This window comes from Belonocnema kinseyi, chromosome 5 (assembly GCF_010883055.1).
Source record: "Belonocnema kinseyi isolate 2016_QV_RU_SX_M_011 chromosome 5, B_treatae_v1, whole genome shotgun sequence".
Taxonomy (NCBI): Eukaryota; Metazoa; Arthropoda; class Insecta; order Hymenoptera; family Cynipidae; genus Belonocnema; species Belonocnema kinseyi.
This window is the reverse complement of record NC_046661.1, coordinates 88,969,820-88,987,308: the sequence shown is the minus strand read 5'-3', so window position 1 is coordinate 88,987,308 and position 17,489 is coordinate 88,969,820. Positions and strand designations below refer to the sequence as shown.

Below are 17,489 nucleotides of genomic sequence, written 5' to 3'. Positions count from 1 at the left end.
GAAAATGATTGGTTTGAACATTAAATTATTTGTTTATAATGAAATTTTTTGCTTGAAAATTTTAATATTATGTTCAAACTTTGTTTTTTTAGTAATAATTTTATTTTTTGCACTGTTGGAAAATTTCCCTTTTTTTTAAATTCGATTTTTTTTCTTTGTGGAAAATGAAGTTTTTAAACTCGAAATTTAAATGTTCCATTTTTTGTTGAAAATTAAACTTTTTTACTTGACAGGTAATTTTTTTGTTTGCAAATTCAACTTAGTTGTTGAAAATTCAATTTTTTGCTTGTCCATTCTTGATTCAATATTTTTGTTTTGACTTAAAATTCGTTTCTAAAATTGAAAAGTGAGCAATTTTGTTGGAAAGTTTTCTTTTGGAAAAATGATTTTTTTACTTAAAAATTAATCTTCTTAGGTAGAAAATTATTCTTTTTGTGTAAAAATTCATCTATTTTAATCATAAATTCATGTCTGGTTAAAAATTCGTATTTTTTCGGGTTGAAAATTAATTTTTTCAACTAGAAACTTAAGTATAAATTAAAATTTGCAGTTAAAAAATGTATTTATAGTTATGTTAGGCCCTCAAATCTTGCCTCCTATATATATTTACATACAATGACGTGCCTAAGTACAGTGATATGCTACATGTGCGAAAAATCCTTGATCGTAGTAATGAATTTATTAATAGGTTGGTAAAAGATATCTACATCGTAAGAAATCTCGTTAATTGAATTAAATGCACTGCACATTTCCATCAATGTGCCTAGTGGGCACAACATTTGACGTCTTTACGACATCTTCACGACATTTCACGACATCTTTACGACAACTTTACGACATCCTATGTCCATAGGATGTCGAAAAGTGCTCGTAAAGATGTCGTAAACATGTCGTAACGATGTCGTAACGATGACGTAACGGTGTCGTAACGATGTCTTAAAGATGTCGTAATGATGTCGTAGAGACGTCGCCAAATTTTGTGCCCACTGGGTGGTGTATGAGGCATAATCTGAGTTATATTTAGGTATTTCGAACAATTGAACATCTCTCAACCTTTTCGATGGTGTCGAGAATGGTATTTGTTGCAATATCGCAGAGCAGTCAATGTGACCATTAAGTATTCTGTGTAAAAATATTTGACCCGCAAGAATTCTTCTGTTGTCTGAGGATTCGAGTTTTAGTATCCCAGTGGACACAAAGTTTGGCGACGTCTTTACGACATCTTTACATCTTTACGACAAACTTTACGACATCCTATGTCCATGTCATTAAGGTATTTTTACGATATAAAATTTTTACGATGATTTTTACGATCTGACGATGTCTTTACGATATCACAAAGACACCGAAACGGCATGGACATAGTAGGTCGTAAAATTGTCGTAAAGATGTCGTAAAATTTTGTGCCCACTGGGATTTCATTAAAAATATTAAGGTGACCAGTCTCTCTATGAATCTTCAGTTTGAACCCAATCGCTCGCAGAAATGATTTTATGGATCGGACTAAGGACGCAAAAAGCGTTTTCAAAGTTTTTATTTGTCGGAAGTCTTAAGAGGAGCGGAGTATAAGTCCAAGTATTTTCGAAGCTTTAAGAAACATGCTGCTAAATTGTTCTGTAAGAGTAAGATGGCTGCTAAATGTTATGCCTAAATTATTTATGCTCGCAGTTATCTGGAGGGTAGATCTATTTCTATGATACTGATGTTTTATAATTAAAGATTTGCGCGAGAATGAGATAGTTTGACATTTGTCGACATTAAAAGATATTCCATTTATTTAACACCAATGACTGATGCTTTCTAAGTCCTTTTGTAGGATTTAAGCATAGTCAACAAAGAGCAAGAGTTTCCCAAAAGTTATCACTCTAGTGACGTCATCGATAAATATGATTAACAGTATCGGCCCCAGGTGCGAGCCCTGGGGGACTTCCGAACTGGAGCAGTAACTATAAGATTCAGTTCCTCCTATTTTTACAAATTGTGATCTCTCCTTCAGGTAACTGCTGAACCAGTTTAAAAAAGATCCTGTAACACCATAAGCTTTTAATTTTGATGGAAAACAATGCTGATTAACCCGATCGAAGGCTTTATCGAAGTCTGTATAAATAGCATCTGCCTGGTTACAAGAGTCCATACAATTTGAGATCTATTGTCTGTAGACAGTGAGATTAGTTACCGTGGATCTAAAGAGCGGAAACCATGTTGCTCATCTGCCAAAATATTTCTGAACTTATTTTAGAGACAATCTGCGATAATTATGTCTAGTATCTTAAGGACTACATTTAATATGGATATCGGTCTATAGGTGCTTACATGGTGTCGATTACCAGCCTTGTGTATCGGGGTAACTATGACAATCTTCCAACGCTTCGGAAAAGCTTCAGTCCTTAAAGCCATGTGACGAGAGGGTCACGTGACCAAACCTGGTCTTCAATTTTTCTTTCGCAACTTACGTCTAAACTAATGAGGTATCGCTCTGAAAGTTTGGGAAATGAATGAGCAGGTAATAAAGTCCATGTCTCTGCTTTGTTCCGGTGGAAATTTTGAGAAAAATTTTTTTTTGAAGAAAATACCAGTGGAAGTTTTCTTTTCCAACTTACGTCCACATGGAACGAGATATGGAAATTATGGTCTCTGGTCCTAAATAATTAGAATAGTGCAAAAACTTTTCATAATTACTGTTTTGGAGAAATACCAACCGTGCTGTCGTCAAACCCTGCAAACAATTTGCAATGTTGTCAATGGGCTAGTTATGAGGTTTGTATTGATCAAAGTGGGACAAGACAACAAAAATAGCTCACGAACATTATTCACTAATAATGCAAAAACCAATGTTTGCATTTGAAATGCAAATAAGCGTGTTTGGTCAGACATACGTATCAGTCTGGTATCAGCTGTGTCAAAGCAGCACTAGCGCAGCGAGTAGACAATTTCGAACTTCTAGGGGTCTGTGGGTAAGACAGATTGCATGATTACCATCAGAGAAAGTTAAAAGTCAAACTTCTGCTGTAAAACCTAAATGTGTCCGTTGATAATTATTATTTGCATAAATAAACTTTTTTTTCCTCCAACTCTTTGCAAGGCCACAAACGATCCTTTAATATTTATTAACATTTCCCGAAAAAAAATTTAAAAAAATTTTTTTTTTTAATTTTAAACTTTTATTTTTCAATATGGGTGAAAAAATATTGATCTTAGGGCTGACTTGATCAGCTGTTATACTCGTCACATGGCCTTAATGATTGATTATAAGTCAATCGCAAAGCAAAGCTGCCAGATCGTGGATTAAATTTACCCCCACCATACCTACCGTTTGGGAGCCGCAAAACAAAAGGTACATGATTACCAGCGTGAATTCGTGTGTAACCCGAAAATGCACGATTCGACTTCGGTGGTCTTCTATGAATATCTCGATCCCCATTTAAAAGAAATTGGCGATTTGGATGTTTCGCATGATTCTTAATTTCATGCATGTGTCGATTTTTAGGTTATGTTTTTTAGGTGTATATATTATATATATTATTAATGTTTGTATTATGATTATAAAATATGTAATCAATATTAATGAATAGTTGAATAACTTTTAACAGAAAAAGTTAAACTTTCAACTCAAACAATTAGTTTTCTGCAAAAAAAAGATAAATTTGGAATAAAAGACATAAAATACCAAAAAAAAATTTTTAAATTGTTTTCCACATAATAGAGAAATTTTTAAACAAAAAGTTAAATTTTCATCCAAAAAGCTAAATTGTATACTAAAAAATGAATTTTTAATAAAATACATGAACTTTGCACAAAAGAAATTTATTTTACATCAAGACTAATTTTCTGTAAAAAAAAAAAATGTTTAATCATAGTTAAATTTTCGACAAAAAAGATTAATTTTCCACCACGAAAGACGAGTATTCAATAGAATACAATAATTTTCAACTAAAAAATATCACTTTTCAATGAAACATAGAATAGTTCGATTTTTGGTTAAAAAAAATTAATTTTTAACCAAAAACAAAATGAATTTTCTACAAAATAGTTTAATTTTTAGAAAACAAATTTTTCCAACTATATTGATGAATTATCAACCAAAAAAAACTATATTTTTAACAAAGTGGTTCCATTTTCAACCAGAAAATATGAAAAAATCGTTAAAATTCTTTGAAATCGCTTAAATATTTCGAAACCTTCCAAATCTTTTGAAAGACCTTGATATCTTTTGAAGATTTCTAAAGTACTTTGCAACTTTTTAAAAGAATCCTGCTAAAGTTCTAAAATTTCTTTGAGATTCCTTTAAATTATAAAAATAATTTGAAAATTCCTTGAAATCTTTCAAAACGTCCTCAAATATTTAAAATCCTTAAAAATCTTTTGAAGTCTTTTAAATTTTTTAAAGCTCTTGAAAATATCTTAAAATTTTTAAAATACCCTGAAATATTTCAAATCCTTTAAAATCTCATACTAAATTATTAAAATCATTTGAAAATTACTTGAAATATATTTAAATATCCTAAAATATATATCAAATCCTTTCAAATATCATATTAAATTACTGTAGTCAATTGAAAATTCCTTAGAATTTTTTAAAACTCTCTCAAATTTTTTAAATCTTTTGAAATACCTAGAACTTTTTTTTAAGATTTCTAAAGTACTTTGGAATTGTTTTAAATAATCCTTCTAAAAATTTTTTTAATCTTGGGAATTTCTGTAAATTATAAAAATAAATTGAAAATTCCTTGACATCTTTTAAACACCCTCATTATAGAGTTTCCTCTAACACTTAAGGCATTTTTAAAATTTCAAGATATTTTCAAGGGCTTTAAAAAATTTCAAAAGATTTCAAAAGATTTTAAAGGATTTTAAATATTTGAGGATGTTTTAAAAGATGTCAAGGAATTTTCAATTTATTTTTACCATTCAAAGGAATTTCAAAGAATTACAAAAATTTTAGATTGATTACAGTTATTTAATTTTCAATTGATTACAGTTATTTAATATGAGATTTTTAAGCATTTGAAATATTTCAAGGTATTTTTAAAATTTCAAGGAAATTTCAAAGAACTAAACAAATTTTAGAAGGGCTATTTAAGAAAATTCCAAAGTACTTTAGAACTCTTAAAAAAAAGTACTAGGTATTTCAAAAGATTTTAAGGGATTTGAAAAATTTGAGAGAATTTAAAAAGATTCCAAGGAATTTTCAATTGATTACAGTAATTTAATATGATATTTTAAAGGATTTGATACATATTTTAGAATCTTTTAATAGATTTCAAATAATTTTCAAATGCTTTTAATAATTTAGTATGAGATTTTAAAGGATTGGAAATATTTTAAGGTATCTTCAAAATTTTTTGATATTTTGAAGAGCTTTAAAAAAATTTTTAATATTTCAAAAGATTTTTAAGGATTTTAAATATTTGAGGATGTTTTGAAAAATCTCAAGGAATTTTCAACCTATTTTTATAATTTAAAGGAATTCAAAAAATTTTAACAACATTAACAGGGTTATTTAAAAAAATTCTAAGGTACTATAGAAATCTTTCAAAGCTGTCAGGGTATTTTAAAATATTTTGAAGGTTTCGAAATATTTGAGAGTATTTTAAAAGTTTCCAAGGAATTTTCAATTTTTTACAGTAATTTAATATGCGATTTTGAAGGATTTGATATATCTTAGGATATTTTATTAGTTTCTAAGGTATTTTAAATTGATGTCAATAATTGAGTATGAGATTTTGAAGAATTTGAAATCTTTTAAGGTATTTTTAAAATTGTAAGGAACTTTCAAGAGCTTTAAGAAGTTTCAAGAAATTTTTAAGGATTTAAAATTTGTTTGGATATCTTAAAACATTCCAAGGAATTTTCAATTAATTTCAATAATTTAAGGCGACTTCAAAGAATTTTAACGATTTTTTTCATACTTTCGGGTTGAAAATGGAACTACTTTGTTAAAAATTTGTTGTTTTTTTTTTGGTGGATGATTCGTCAATTAGTTGGATAAATTTGTTTTCTGAAAATTTAACTATTTTGTAGAAAATTTATTTTGTTTTCGGTTAAAAATTAATTTTTTTACCACAAATTTAACTATTCTATGTTTAATTGAAAAGTTATCTTTTTTAGTTGAAAATATTTGTATTCTATTGAATACTCGTCCTTCTTGGTAGAAAATTAATCTTTTTTGCCGAAAATTTAACTATGATTAAACATTAATTTTTTGCACAGAAAATTAGTCTTGATGGAAAATAAATTTGTTTTGTGCAAAATTCATGTGTTTTATTAAATAGGCCTTTTTTAGTACACAATAGAAAATTTAACCTTTTGTTTAAAAATTTTACTATTACGTGGAAAACAATTTTAAAAAATTTTTTGGTTCTTTTATGTCTTTTATTCCAAATTTATCTTTTTTTTTGCAGAAAACTAATGGTTTGAGTTGAAAGTTCAACTATTTCTGTTAAAAGTTATTCAACTATTTATTACGTCTTTACGACATCGTTTCGACGTCTTTACGACATTTTTACGACATCCTATGTCCATGTCATTTCGATATCTTTGCGATATCGTAAAGACATCGTCAGATCGTACGATTTATTTACGATATCGTGAAGACACCTTAACGACATTGACCTAAGATGTCGTAAAGTTATCGTAAAGATGTCGTAACGATGTCGTGAAGACGTCGCCAAACTTTGTGCCCACTGGGGAGATATTAATAGAAGGCCACCGAAGTCTTCCGAAACTGTCAGATCGGCAATCATCGTGCAGCAGAAAACCGAAGTCGAATCGTGCATTTTCGGCTTACACGCGAACTCACAGTGGTAATCATGCACCTTCTGTTTCGCGGCTCCCAAACGGTAGGTATGGTGGGGGTAATTTCCATCCACGATCTGGCAGCACTGCCGCAAAGGTTCAACCATAACAGATTCACATTTTTTAAGAAACTTAAGAGGTATACCATCTGATCCCGCGCGTTTCTGTGGGTCAAGAACCTTTATCTTATCACAGATTTGCTTTGAAGATATTTGTATAGTTGATAATACGTTATTATTGTGGAGATCATTTAGGCAGCAAAAATATCGCCAATATATGAACTGATTTAAAATAATCTACACAAATGTGAGCGATTTCATTTCCATTGCTTGTTTCTACGTCATTCTGAGTTAAAACTGTTGAGACAGATGTTTTAGAACGTTTGTTGTTTATGAAGCGCCAAAAGGTCATTGCATTATTTTCTATATCATCCTCAATTATGATTGCATATTCGGAGTACAATGTTTCACTCAATATTTTGCATCTAAATCTAATGAATGAAAAAGTCGCATAATTCGTTAAATTTTGCGTTTGCTTGAATTTCTTATGCGCTATTTGTTCAATCGAATTAGTTTTTTAACTCCAGGTTAAACCATCTAGGATAGGTGGATGAGAAAACTTTTCTATGAGGAACATACTTTTCGATCGAAAGTTAATATGATAGTAAAATTGGTCGATAGATGTCTCAATGTCGTAATTTTGTAGTTCTGTTGCCCAGTTAACCTCTCCTAAATACTTGTGAATTGCTTGTAAAGGGGGAGGGTCGGTAAGGCCGGATTTTGGCCCAATTTATTTTTGGACCAAAAAATCAGAAAAAATCATGGTAGTATCTTATAAGTATCCCGACTCGATTGCACGCTAAACAGACTACCCTCCACCCCCCAGCCACCCCCACCCCCTACAAATATAGAAAACACCACTACCCACCAATTGTATTTTCGAGAGATTTTACACTCTTAAACATGTATTCTGAGGTTAGCTCGGGTTTACTATGGTTTTCGGGGTCGCCGAATACAAATCTGGCGTCCTTTGACTTTTATCGCGTCAGGTTCAAGGAGAAAACGCTGAAAAAAATATGACCTTGAACCTGACGCGATAAAGGTCAGCGGACACCAGGTTCATAATCAGCGACCCCAAAACTCTATAACATATTTTTTTTAATTTTTTTACCGTTTTTTCTCGATTTAACCTTCAAATGACCTTCAAATGACCTTGAACCTGAAGCGATAGAGTTCAACGGATGCCAGATTCGTAATTAGCGACTACAAAAACCTATAACGTATTTTTTTGGATTTTTTCCGTTTTCTCTCGATTTGACCCTCCAATGACCTTGAACCTGATGCGATAAAAGTCAAAGGACGCCAGATTTGTATTCGGCGACCCCGAAAACAATAGTAAACCCGAGCTAACCTCAGAATACATGTTTAAGAGTGTCAAATTTCTCGAAAATACAGTTGGTGGGTAGTGGTGTTTCCTATATTTGTAGGGGTGGCTGGGGGGTGGAGGGTAGTCCGTTTAGCGTGCAATCGACTCGGGATACTTATAAGATACTACCATGATTTTTTCAGATTTTTTGGTCCAAAAATAAATTAGGCCAAAAACCGGCCTTACCGACCCTCCCCCTTTACTTTAACATTCTAATATGAAAAATGAATCAACAACAGGAGGACGTTCTCCCAGAAGACAAAAAAAATGGAAATATTCAGAGGAGGATAAAAATTATAACAGCTAACTACGGGATCAATTGTGAACTGACTGGATAGTTCTTGAATATCCGAAAATACTAAATCTAAAACTCTTCTAGACTATTTTATGCTTTATTTGATCGCTTAAAGTTTAAAACCCCGTAAATGGTTTTAATAATTGCGGCTGCTTTGAGTGTTGGGCCAACAACTGAGGGTCCTCATTCCATTGAGACACCTAATTGATCATTTAACAATTAGAACGCAGTTCATTACTTACGGCTATTAGTACACCCCCGCCCACACTTTCAAGAGTTCTGGTACTAGAAATTCTATCTGCCCGGAAGACGTGATAATAATTAAGGCCGAGTGCAGCATCGCTTATGCCAGGTTGCAACCAAGTGTCCGTAAATACAATCACATCCCACCGAGTAGATGAGACTGAGATGGCGTTTCATAACTCCTGCAGTTTCGTTCTTAGTTCTCTCACATTTTGGTAGAAAACGGAAATACTGGTAAGTCCATAGAAGTTGGTAACTCAGGCGAGACTTTCTTTACTTATTTGAATTTGGTTAACCTTTAGTAGGTTGGACACTAATATTTTTTAGAAGTCCTTTAAAAACGGACAGTTTCATCGACTTGTACTTTATTTCGAAGGCCTTGTAATTATGATTTCAACTTTTTAAACTTTTCTCTCTGCATCAAAGTTTGATCAGCGTGGAATCTGTACGGTCCGTCGTATTTGGAGTTGTTACGCAGTAGTTTTGAGGATCATCCAGCGTCAGAGAAAACGACTGTAAATTTTTAATTCATACGCTGTCATTTCGTTTTTGACCAAAATTTCGGTTGGATTTATCGTATCATCAGCAATTCTCATCTCAGCTGTGGTTGCATTGGATTCTGGAATTTCATAACAATTAAGTTTTTCGCTCTGGGCTGACGATCGAAGATTTTAGATGTAACTTCGCTAGTTTCGGCAGATGAGTTGACATTTTCTGTATCCGATAACGTTGCTTCCACAGCATCCAATCGAGTCTTGATATGATCCGACTCTTGTGTTGCCTTGTGACGATCAGAAATTGTGTCCAATTTGTTAGATAGGTTCTTCATGGTAGTGTCAAAATCTTCCTTAATTTAAGCTAGTTCTTCTTTTATAGCTAAAAGATTTTTTCTAATAATTGAGACATGAGTGTTTTGAGTGATTAGTTTGAAAACGCAGTATTAGGAGAAGAGGGTCTGGAAGCTGCTGAGCAACATTTAGAAATTATTCCATCCGAAGAAGTCTTGTTTCTGGTGGCACATCCACCGTTACAGTGCGGACAAACGCGATCTGCCATATCAGCTGACAGTTTAGAGCGATCTGCCTTGTCGACGGTCAGCTTGGAGCATTCTGTGTCCCAAACAGGTAATACGGCCACCACAGCACAAATATTTGTCTATTAAATTAACAGTCAATTTCGTGCCCAATTTAGACTACCGATAGATGCTTTCAGAAACAAAAAGACCGTACTCAATCGCAGCACAAAATCAGAAAAAATTTCGAACGGTATTCAACCACAGATGTTATCACTCTGCAGAACCGAAAAACACTGTGTTCATTTTTGAACGACATTTTAACCTTTTTCGTGATATCGTAAAATATTTTAGATCCTTTGTAATCTTTTAAAATTCCCTAAAACTCTTTATAGCTTTTTTTGAATTCCCAGGAATTTTTCAAAATTCAAACTTTTTCGGGATTTTTTCAAATTACTAAAATACGTTCAAAATTCCTTTCAAAATGTCGCAAAATATTTCAAATCCTTTGAAACCTCTTTAAACCCCCTACATTTTTTAACACTTTTGGAAATTCCCAGGAATTTTTTTGAATACCTTAGAATCTTAAAAATTTTTTAGGATCACTTCAAATTACTGAAATCTATTCAAAATCCCATTTGAAACAAACTAAAATATTTTTAATCCATTGGAACATTTGGAAATCTCCTGATACTTTTTAAAGCTTTTGAGAATATTTTTAAATGCTTAGAACCTTCGTAAAGCTTTGGAAAATTCCTATGAATGATTAGGAATACCCTAAAATGTTCCAAATTCGTTAGAATATCTTCAAATTCTGGAAATACCTTCAGAATTACTTTTAAAATATCATAAAATGTTTTCGATCCTTTATAATCTTTTTAAATTCCCTGAAACTTTTGATAGCTTTTGCAAATTCCCAGGAATTTTTCAAAATACTCTAAAATCTCCAAATTTTTTTGGAATTCCTTCAAATGATTAAAATACGTTTAAAATTCCTTTTAAAATATAAGAAAGTATTTTTAACACTTTAAATTCGCTCTAAATTATCTTAATCTTTTTAAAACTTTTGAAAATTCCCAGAAATTAAAAAAAAATACCAACATTACTTCAAAATTCTTTGAAATCCTTCAAATTATTGAAAAACATTCGAAATTCCTTATAAGGTATTGTAGAATATTTGAAATATATTGAACTATTTTTAAATACCCTAAATTTTTTTAAAGCTTCCGAAAATTTTATTTCAAATTTTAAAAATGCACTTGAATATTCAAAATTCTTTGGAATTTCTTGAAAGCATTGGAATACATCTAGAATTCCTATTAAAATATCTTAAAGTATTTCAACTCCTTCGAAATCTTTTTAAATCCCCTGAAACATTTTAAAGCTTTTGAAAATTCCTTTGAATTTTTAAAGATACCTTAAAATCTTACAATTTCTTTAGAATCGATTTAAATGATTGAAATACATGATGAATTCCTTTTAAAATATTTTTAAACATTTCCAAGCCTTCGAAATCTGCCTAAATCCCTTTAAACTAGTTAAAGCTTATGGAAATTCCCATTAATTTTTGGAAATACCCTAAAATCTTTAAAATTTCTTGATAACAACTATTTTTTATCCACGACTTTTTTAGATTAGTGAGAAGGATAATGTCGAAAATTTAATTAAATTTATGAATAACTATTAATATGATCCAGTTAACACCTTCGTTCGCATTGATGCCAAATGCGTCAATCTTCTTATTTCCTATTTATCTTACTCCGATTTTGCATTCAAGTCTTACTCAAAGGCTGTTGGGGTCGCTAAATCCAAATCTGAACTCAAAATTCGAAAATTCAAAATGGCGGATCCAGTATGGTGGACGACAATACAAAAAACGAGATTTGAATAAATCTCGGTACTTACGCGTTTTGGGGTCGCTGAATCAGAATTTGAAGTCAAAATTCGAAAATTTTTAATGGCTGATATTTTCGTCCGCCTTTATTAATTTATTTAAATTTTGACTTCACTTTCCGGTTCAGCGACCCCAGAAACAGGTAAGTACCAAGATTTATCCAAATCGAGCCGTTTTTTGTATTTTCGTCCACCATATTGGACCCGCCATTTTGAATTTCTAAATTTTGACTTCATATTCGGATTCAGCGACCCAAAAACCCCAGGATACAAGTTTTCAGGATAACAAATTTTCCTGTAATTTTGAGCACTTTTTGTCGAATCTCTTTTTTAGCCATTAACCCCCCCCCCCCCCCCCCCCCCCCCCCCCCCCCCCCCCCCCCCCCCGCTCAAGTATAGTTAAGACGGCTTGGTTGTAAACTATGTGGTTCATTTCTTACCCCTTCGACTTCGAGCGTCGACTGTTGTTATTAATTATAGATTTTTTTAACAAATTCTGGTTCATGCGCCGTTAAATTTTATGAAGAATCTAAATCTTTTTCTAAAAAAACGTAACTTACGAGCAAAGCATCTTAATAACTTTTAAAATTCTGGGTTTTATTTTTAATATTTGCCGAATTTTTCACAAAATTTCATCAAGCTAATATTTCACGAAAATTTATTGAAAGTCGCTTTATTTTCAGATCTTGTAATTTCTCAAAAAAGTAAAGTTCTACCGACAAAGCTACATAGTTCTAAATTTGAGATGAATTTTCCAGATTTAGAGAGAAATATTTATATTCATATTTATATTATTATTTAGTATTATTTGATTATTTACAGTTGTACCTTAGAATATCGACATGAGATATCACTAATAAATTAAAAATTGTCTCTTAGGGGGCGTAAATTTATAAAAAATATTCTTTTATAAGGCCGTGAATAAATAATGGCTTGCCGTACAAAACACTATCTCGAAAGTCAGAAGTTTTATTTTGTGCCAAAAATATTGATATAAATTTTTTTTCAATCGACTCTGGTCATTGAGAGTCTTTATTTATAACAATTGCTATACACAACAAATAAAGAGAGTTTATGAAGAATAAACAATGTTATTAATTGTAGGTATAGGTTTCGCAACAGTTTTAGGGACAATCATGATTTTTTAAAGTTTCAAATTTTTTTGGGCAATATATTCTGAAGTACAACTGTGCAAATATGGCAGTTTTGTTAAAAAATTATTTGTTGGTTGAACTTCTTTGTTAAGAATGCACTTTTTTATAATTCATCACTTTCGTTAAAAATTAAACTACTTAGTTGAAATCCTTCGTTGAAAATTCATTTCATTATGATTCACCATTTTAAATGAAAAATCATCTCCTTGGTTAAAAATTTCACCATTCTGTTGAACATTTGTTTTTCTTTTTTGATAAAAATTTCAAATTTCAAATTGTAGTTGTAGCTTTGTCATTTCAGTTGGAAATGTATCTCTTTGGCTGAGGATTTAACTATTCTGTGGAAAATACGGTTTTTTTGTTTAGTAAAGAATAGTCTGCGGATGAACCGCATGTTAAATAACATGGATACACGTATATCTTCTTTGGAAGAAAGACTAGATACCGCTTAAATAATAAACCAGGAAATTGTTGAAAAGTTAAATGTTGGACAGAGTAATTGCTGAAATGGCTGGAGGAGAACCTGTCACACGAAATAAAGCGAGTCAGTTTGAGCATTCGATTAAAATAATTCACTGCGTTGATCTTGAAATGGAATTAAAAGAGATAAAATTTTACAGAATTGGGAAAACATTGCTCGGATTTAATGTATAATGTCATTCAATTATAGGGAGTTATCTAAGGAAGTTGATATTGTTGATGCTTTTGCAGATTTAGTCGATAGTGTTTATATTAACGAATTGATGTCGGAGAGTTGAAGAGAGTTGAAGAAGCTGAAAAAACGACTGAATAATAAAAACACAATAGGTATGGATATTATTCCTAGCTTCATGGTTAAAGATTGCTACTCGGTGTAATCTGTAGGCTAGTATCAATCGTGTGTAATTTTTCAAAAGTTTTTAAAATTTGTATAGTGGATATATTTATTCCTTATCTGAAGCCCATTTTGATGTCTGGGCAACTTGAATTACTCACAAAAAAATTCACAGTAACAAATTTAGCCGAATTTACAGAATATACTTCAAAAGAACTGGTTGGGATGATCAGGTGGATGTCATTTATTGAGATTTTTTTAAAGCATTCAATAAGGTTAATCACAAAATAATGATAGATAAGTTGCACAATCTCAACCTGCCTGACAACCTACTGTCTTTATTGGATAATTTTTCAAAAAATAGGAAACATTTTGTTTAGTATGCTGGTCATACATCCAAAGCTTATCAGTCTTCTTCCGGTGTACTGCAAAGCTCTAATCTAAGTCCTATATTTTTTTCATATATTGCAACGATATAAATTATAAGTTATCTGCAAAAATTAACCTATATGCTGATGACACTAAGTTATTCCTTAGAATAAACAGTGTGCGAGTTTGTAGCTTAGACTCACTTTATGTATGTTACCTAAAATTTATTTACAAAATTCTTCAGGGAACAATTGATTGTCCTTATTCATTTTGATTCTTGCAATTTCCTGTCCTTTCAATTTCTGTAATGCATGGACTTCACCAAAAACGGTCACTTTTCGGTTGCCAGAAGTACACACGCACACATGTGTAAAATCACACTTATGTATAGTTCAAAACTTTTCGAGCGTGGCGTGCCAACCGCACTTAAAAAAAATATGGCCGCCTCCATTGTTTTGTTTTGACAGGTCGCTTGAACAAATAAAGAATTAATAATCAGACAAGCTTTTGTCAAATGTTTGTGGAATAAAAAATTATTCGCCATGGAAGAGGTAGGTAGTATGTTTATGAAAATATCAAATTACTTTTACCCACACTATGCGCGCGACAAGTTGTCGACGCGTTTGTAACAAAAACAATAAACATACAAAATTTCAACACTCTGAAAGTCTTATACACTATACACTTGAAACTACACTTATTGGAAACTTTCGCTTTTATACAGCAATTTTTAATTGTAACATCCTTGCCTTTATTCACAAACTATTAATTATTCAATGATTATTTATTTACATTTGACTCGCGTTCACATCGGCGGACAAATTTTTTTTAAGTGCGGTTGGCACGCCACGCTCGGGAAGTTTTGAACTATACGTAAGTGTGACTTTGCACATATGTGTGTGCGTACTTCTAGCAACAGAAAAGTGTTCATTTTCAGATCCACTAGTTTGGTCTCCTTATGTCTATTCTCCATGCCCATTCGAAAGAAATGGAAGAAATTGGCGAATTTAATTTTTCGCGTGATTCTTCATTTCATTCATGAGTCGATTTTGAGGTTATGTTTTTCGGTTGTATATAGTATGAATATTATTACTATTATACATTTTATTAATTTTAATATTATAAGTATAAAATATAACATTATTTTCAATTAATAGTTGACTAACTTTTAATAGAAATAGTCAAACTTTTAACAAAAAACAATTAGTTTACAGCAAAAATAATTTGAATAAAATACAAATTTTTAAAAAAATTTTGTTTTAAATAAAATATATACTCAATTGTATATGAAAAAAGGCATTTTTAATAAAATACATGAATTTTACACAAAAGAAATTTATTTTCCACCAAGTCTAATTTTCCATACAAAAATTAATGTTTAATCATAGTCAAATTTTCCAAAAAAAGATGAATTTTCCAATTTCAACCGGAAAAATTGAAAAAAAAAAATAGTTAGAATTCTTTGAAATTGCTTTAAATTATTGACATTATTTGAAAATTCCTTAAAATGTTTTAAAACATCCGTAAATATTTAAATTCCTTTAAAATCTCTTGAAATTTTGCAAAGCTCTTTAAAATTTATTGCAATTTTAAAAATACCCTAAAATATTTTAAATCCTTTAAAATCTCATACATTATTGAAATCAATTGAAAATCCCTTGGAATCTAGTAAAATATCCTAAGATGCATCAAATCCTTTAAAATCTCATATTAAATTACTATAACCAATTGAAAATTATTTGGAACCTTGGATATGTTTGTAAATTAGAGTTTTGAAAATGGAATCAATAAAAATTCAAAGCTTTAAAAATTTAATCTTCAACTATTCAATAAGAATAATTTTCAAGGCGATGGGGTTCAAATCTTCAAATTTAGAATTGTAAACTTGGAAGTTTATTTATAAAAAATTAATAATCATAAATAAATTGAATGCATTCAGAATTTAAATTTATGTTTTTCAATTGGACAATCTCTAAATGAAATTATTTCGGACTGAAATTTAGAAAACAGAAAAATTTTAAAACATTAAAAATTTAACTCTTTGTAGATTAGTTAAACTATTCAATTAAAGTTTTAATATAAATTAATCGAGTTAAAGTTTAACTATTTCTGAAACGATTTTTGTATATAATTATATAATTATAAAATTATATATATATTTTTTTAAGGTATTTTTAAATTTTCAAGGATTTTTCAAGAGATTTGAAAAGATTTTAAAGGATTTCAAATATTTGAGGATGCTTAAAAAGACTTCAATGAATTTTCAATTCATTTTTATAATTTAAAGTAATTTCAGAGAATTTTAACAATTATAGCATGGCTGTCTAAAAAACTCCAAATTACCTTAGAAATTTTTAAAAGATGTCGAGGGTTTACAAAAGATTTTAAAGGATTGTCAATATTTTAGGATGTTTTAAAAAATTCCAAGGAATTTTCAAATAATTTCAAAAATTCAAAGCAATTTCATATAATTTTAACTATTTTTTTCAACTTTTTTGGTTGAAAGTGGAACTGCTTTGTTAAAAATCCAGTTTGTTTGGTTGATGATTTATCAATTTAGTTGGAAAAATTTGTTTTCTGAAAATTTAGCTATTTTGTAGATTTTTTTTGGTTTCCTTTAAAAATTAATTTCTTTTAACTACAAGAAAATTTATCTTTTTTAGAAAATTTAACTATGATTATACATTCATTTTTGTATAGAAAATTAGATTTGGTGGAAAATAAATTTCTTTTGTGCAAAGTTTATATATTTTATTAAAAATGCCTTTTTTGGTATACAGTTCAACTTTTTAGATGGAAATGTAACTTTTGTTTAAGAATTTAACTATTTAAAAATAATAAACTGATAAAAAATATATCAAATCTTTCAAAATCTCGTATTGAATCACCGTAATCAATTGAAAATTCCTTGAAAAATTTTAAAATACTTATTGATTCCATTTTCATAACTCTAATCTACAAACATTTCAATATTTAACGTTTTTAAATTTTTATCTTTTTTAAATGTCAATCTGAAGCTTCACAAAATTGGAAGAGATTTCAAAAAATTTTTAAGGGTTTTAAATATTTGAGGGTGTTTTAGAAGGTGTCAAGGAATTTTCAATTTATTTTTATAATTTACAGGAATTTCGAAGAATTAAAAGAATTTAGAAGGCTTATTTATTAAAATTCCAAAGTAATTTAGAAATCTTAAAAAAAGTCCTAGGCATTTCAAAAAATTTTGAAGGATTTGAAAAATTTGAGGGAATTTTTAAGATCATAAGGAATTCTCATTGATTACAGTAATTTAATATGATATTTTTAAGAATTTGAAATATTTCAGGGAATTAAAAAATATGTAAGAAATTTTCAAGAGCTTCAAAAAATTTCAAGAAATTTTAAATATTTGTGAACGTTTTAAAAGATGGCAAGCAATTTTCTATTTATTTTTATAATTTCAAGGTATTTCCAAGAATTCTAACAGGTTTAGCAGAGTTATTAAAAAAAATT

General features: G+C 30.0%; 1 protein-coding gene across 1 annotated transcript in view; it reads right to left on the bottom strand.

Moving 5' to 3' along the window:
• LOC117173770 (octopamine receptor-like) overlaps window positions 1–9,587 on the bottom strand; it is a 184,605-nt gene extending 175,018 nt beyond the window's left edge. The window contains exons 1-2 of the mRNA XM_033362412.1: window positions 9,419–9,587; window positions 9,293–9,377 (exon numbers count right to left, since the gene is read on the bottom strand). Coding sequence (XP_033218303.1) covers window positions 9,293–9,377; window positions 9,419–9,587 — 254 coding nt within the window. The remainder of the gene's footprint in view (window positions 1–9,292; window positions 9,378–9,418) is intronic.
• Window positions 9,588–17,489: the final 7,902 nt, after the last annotated feature.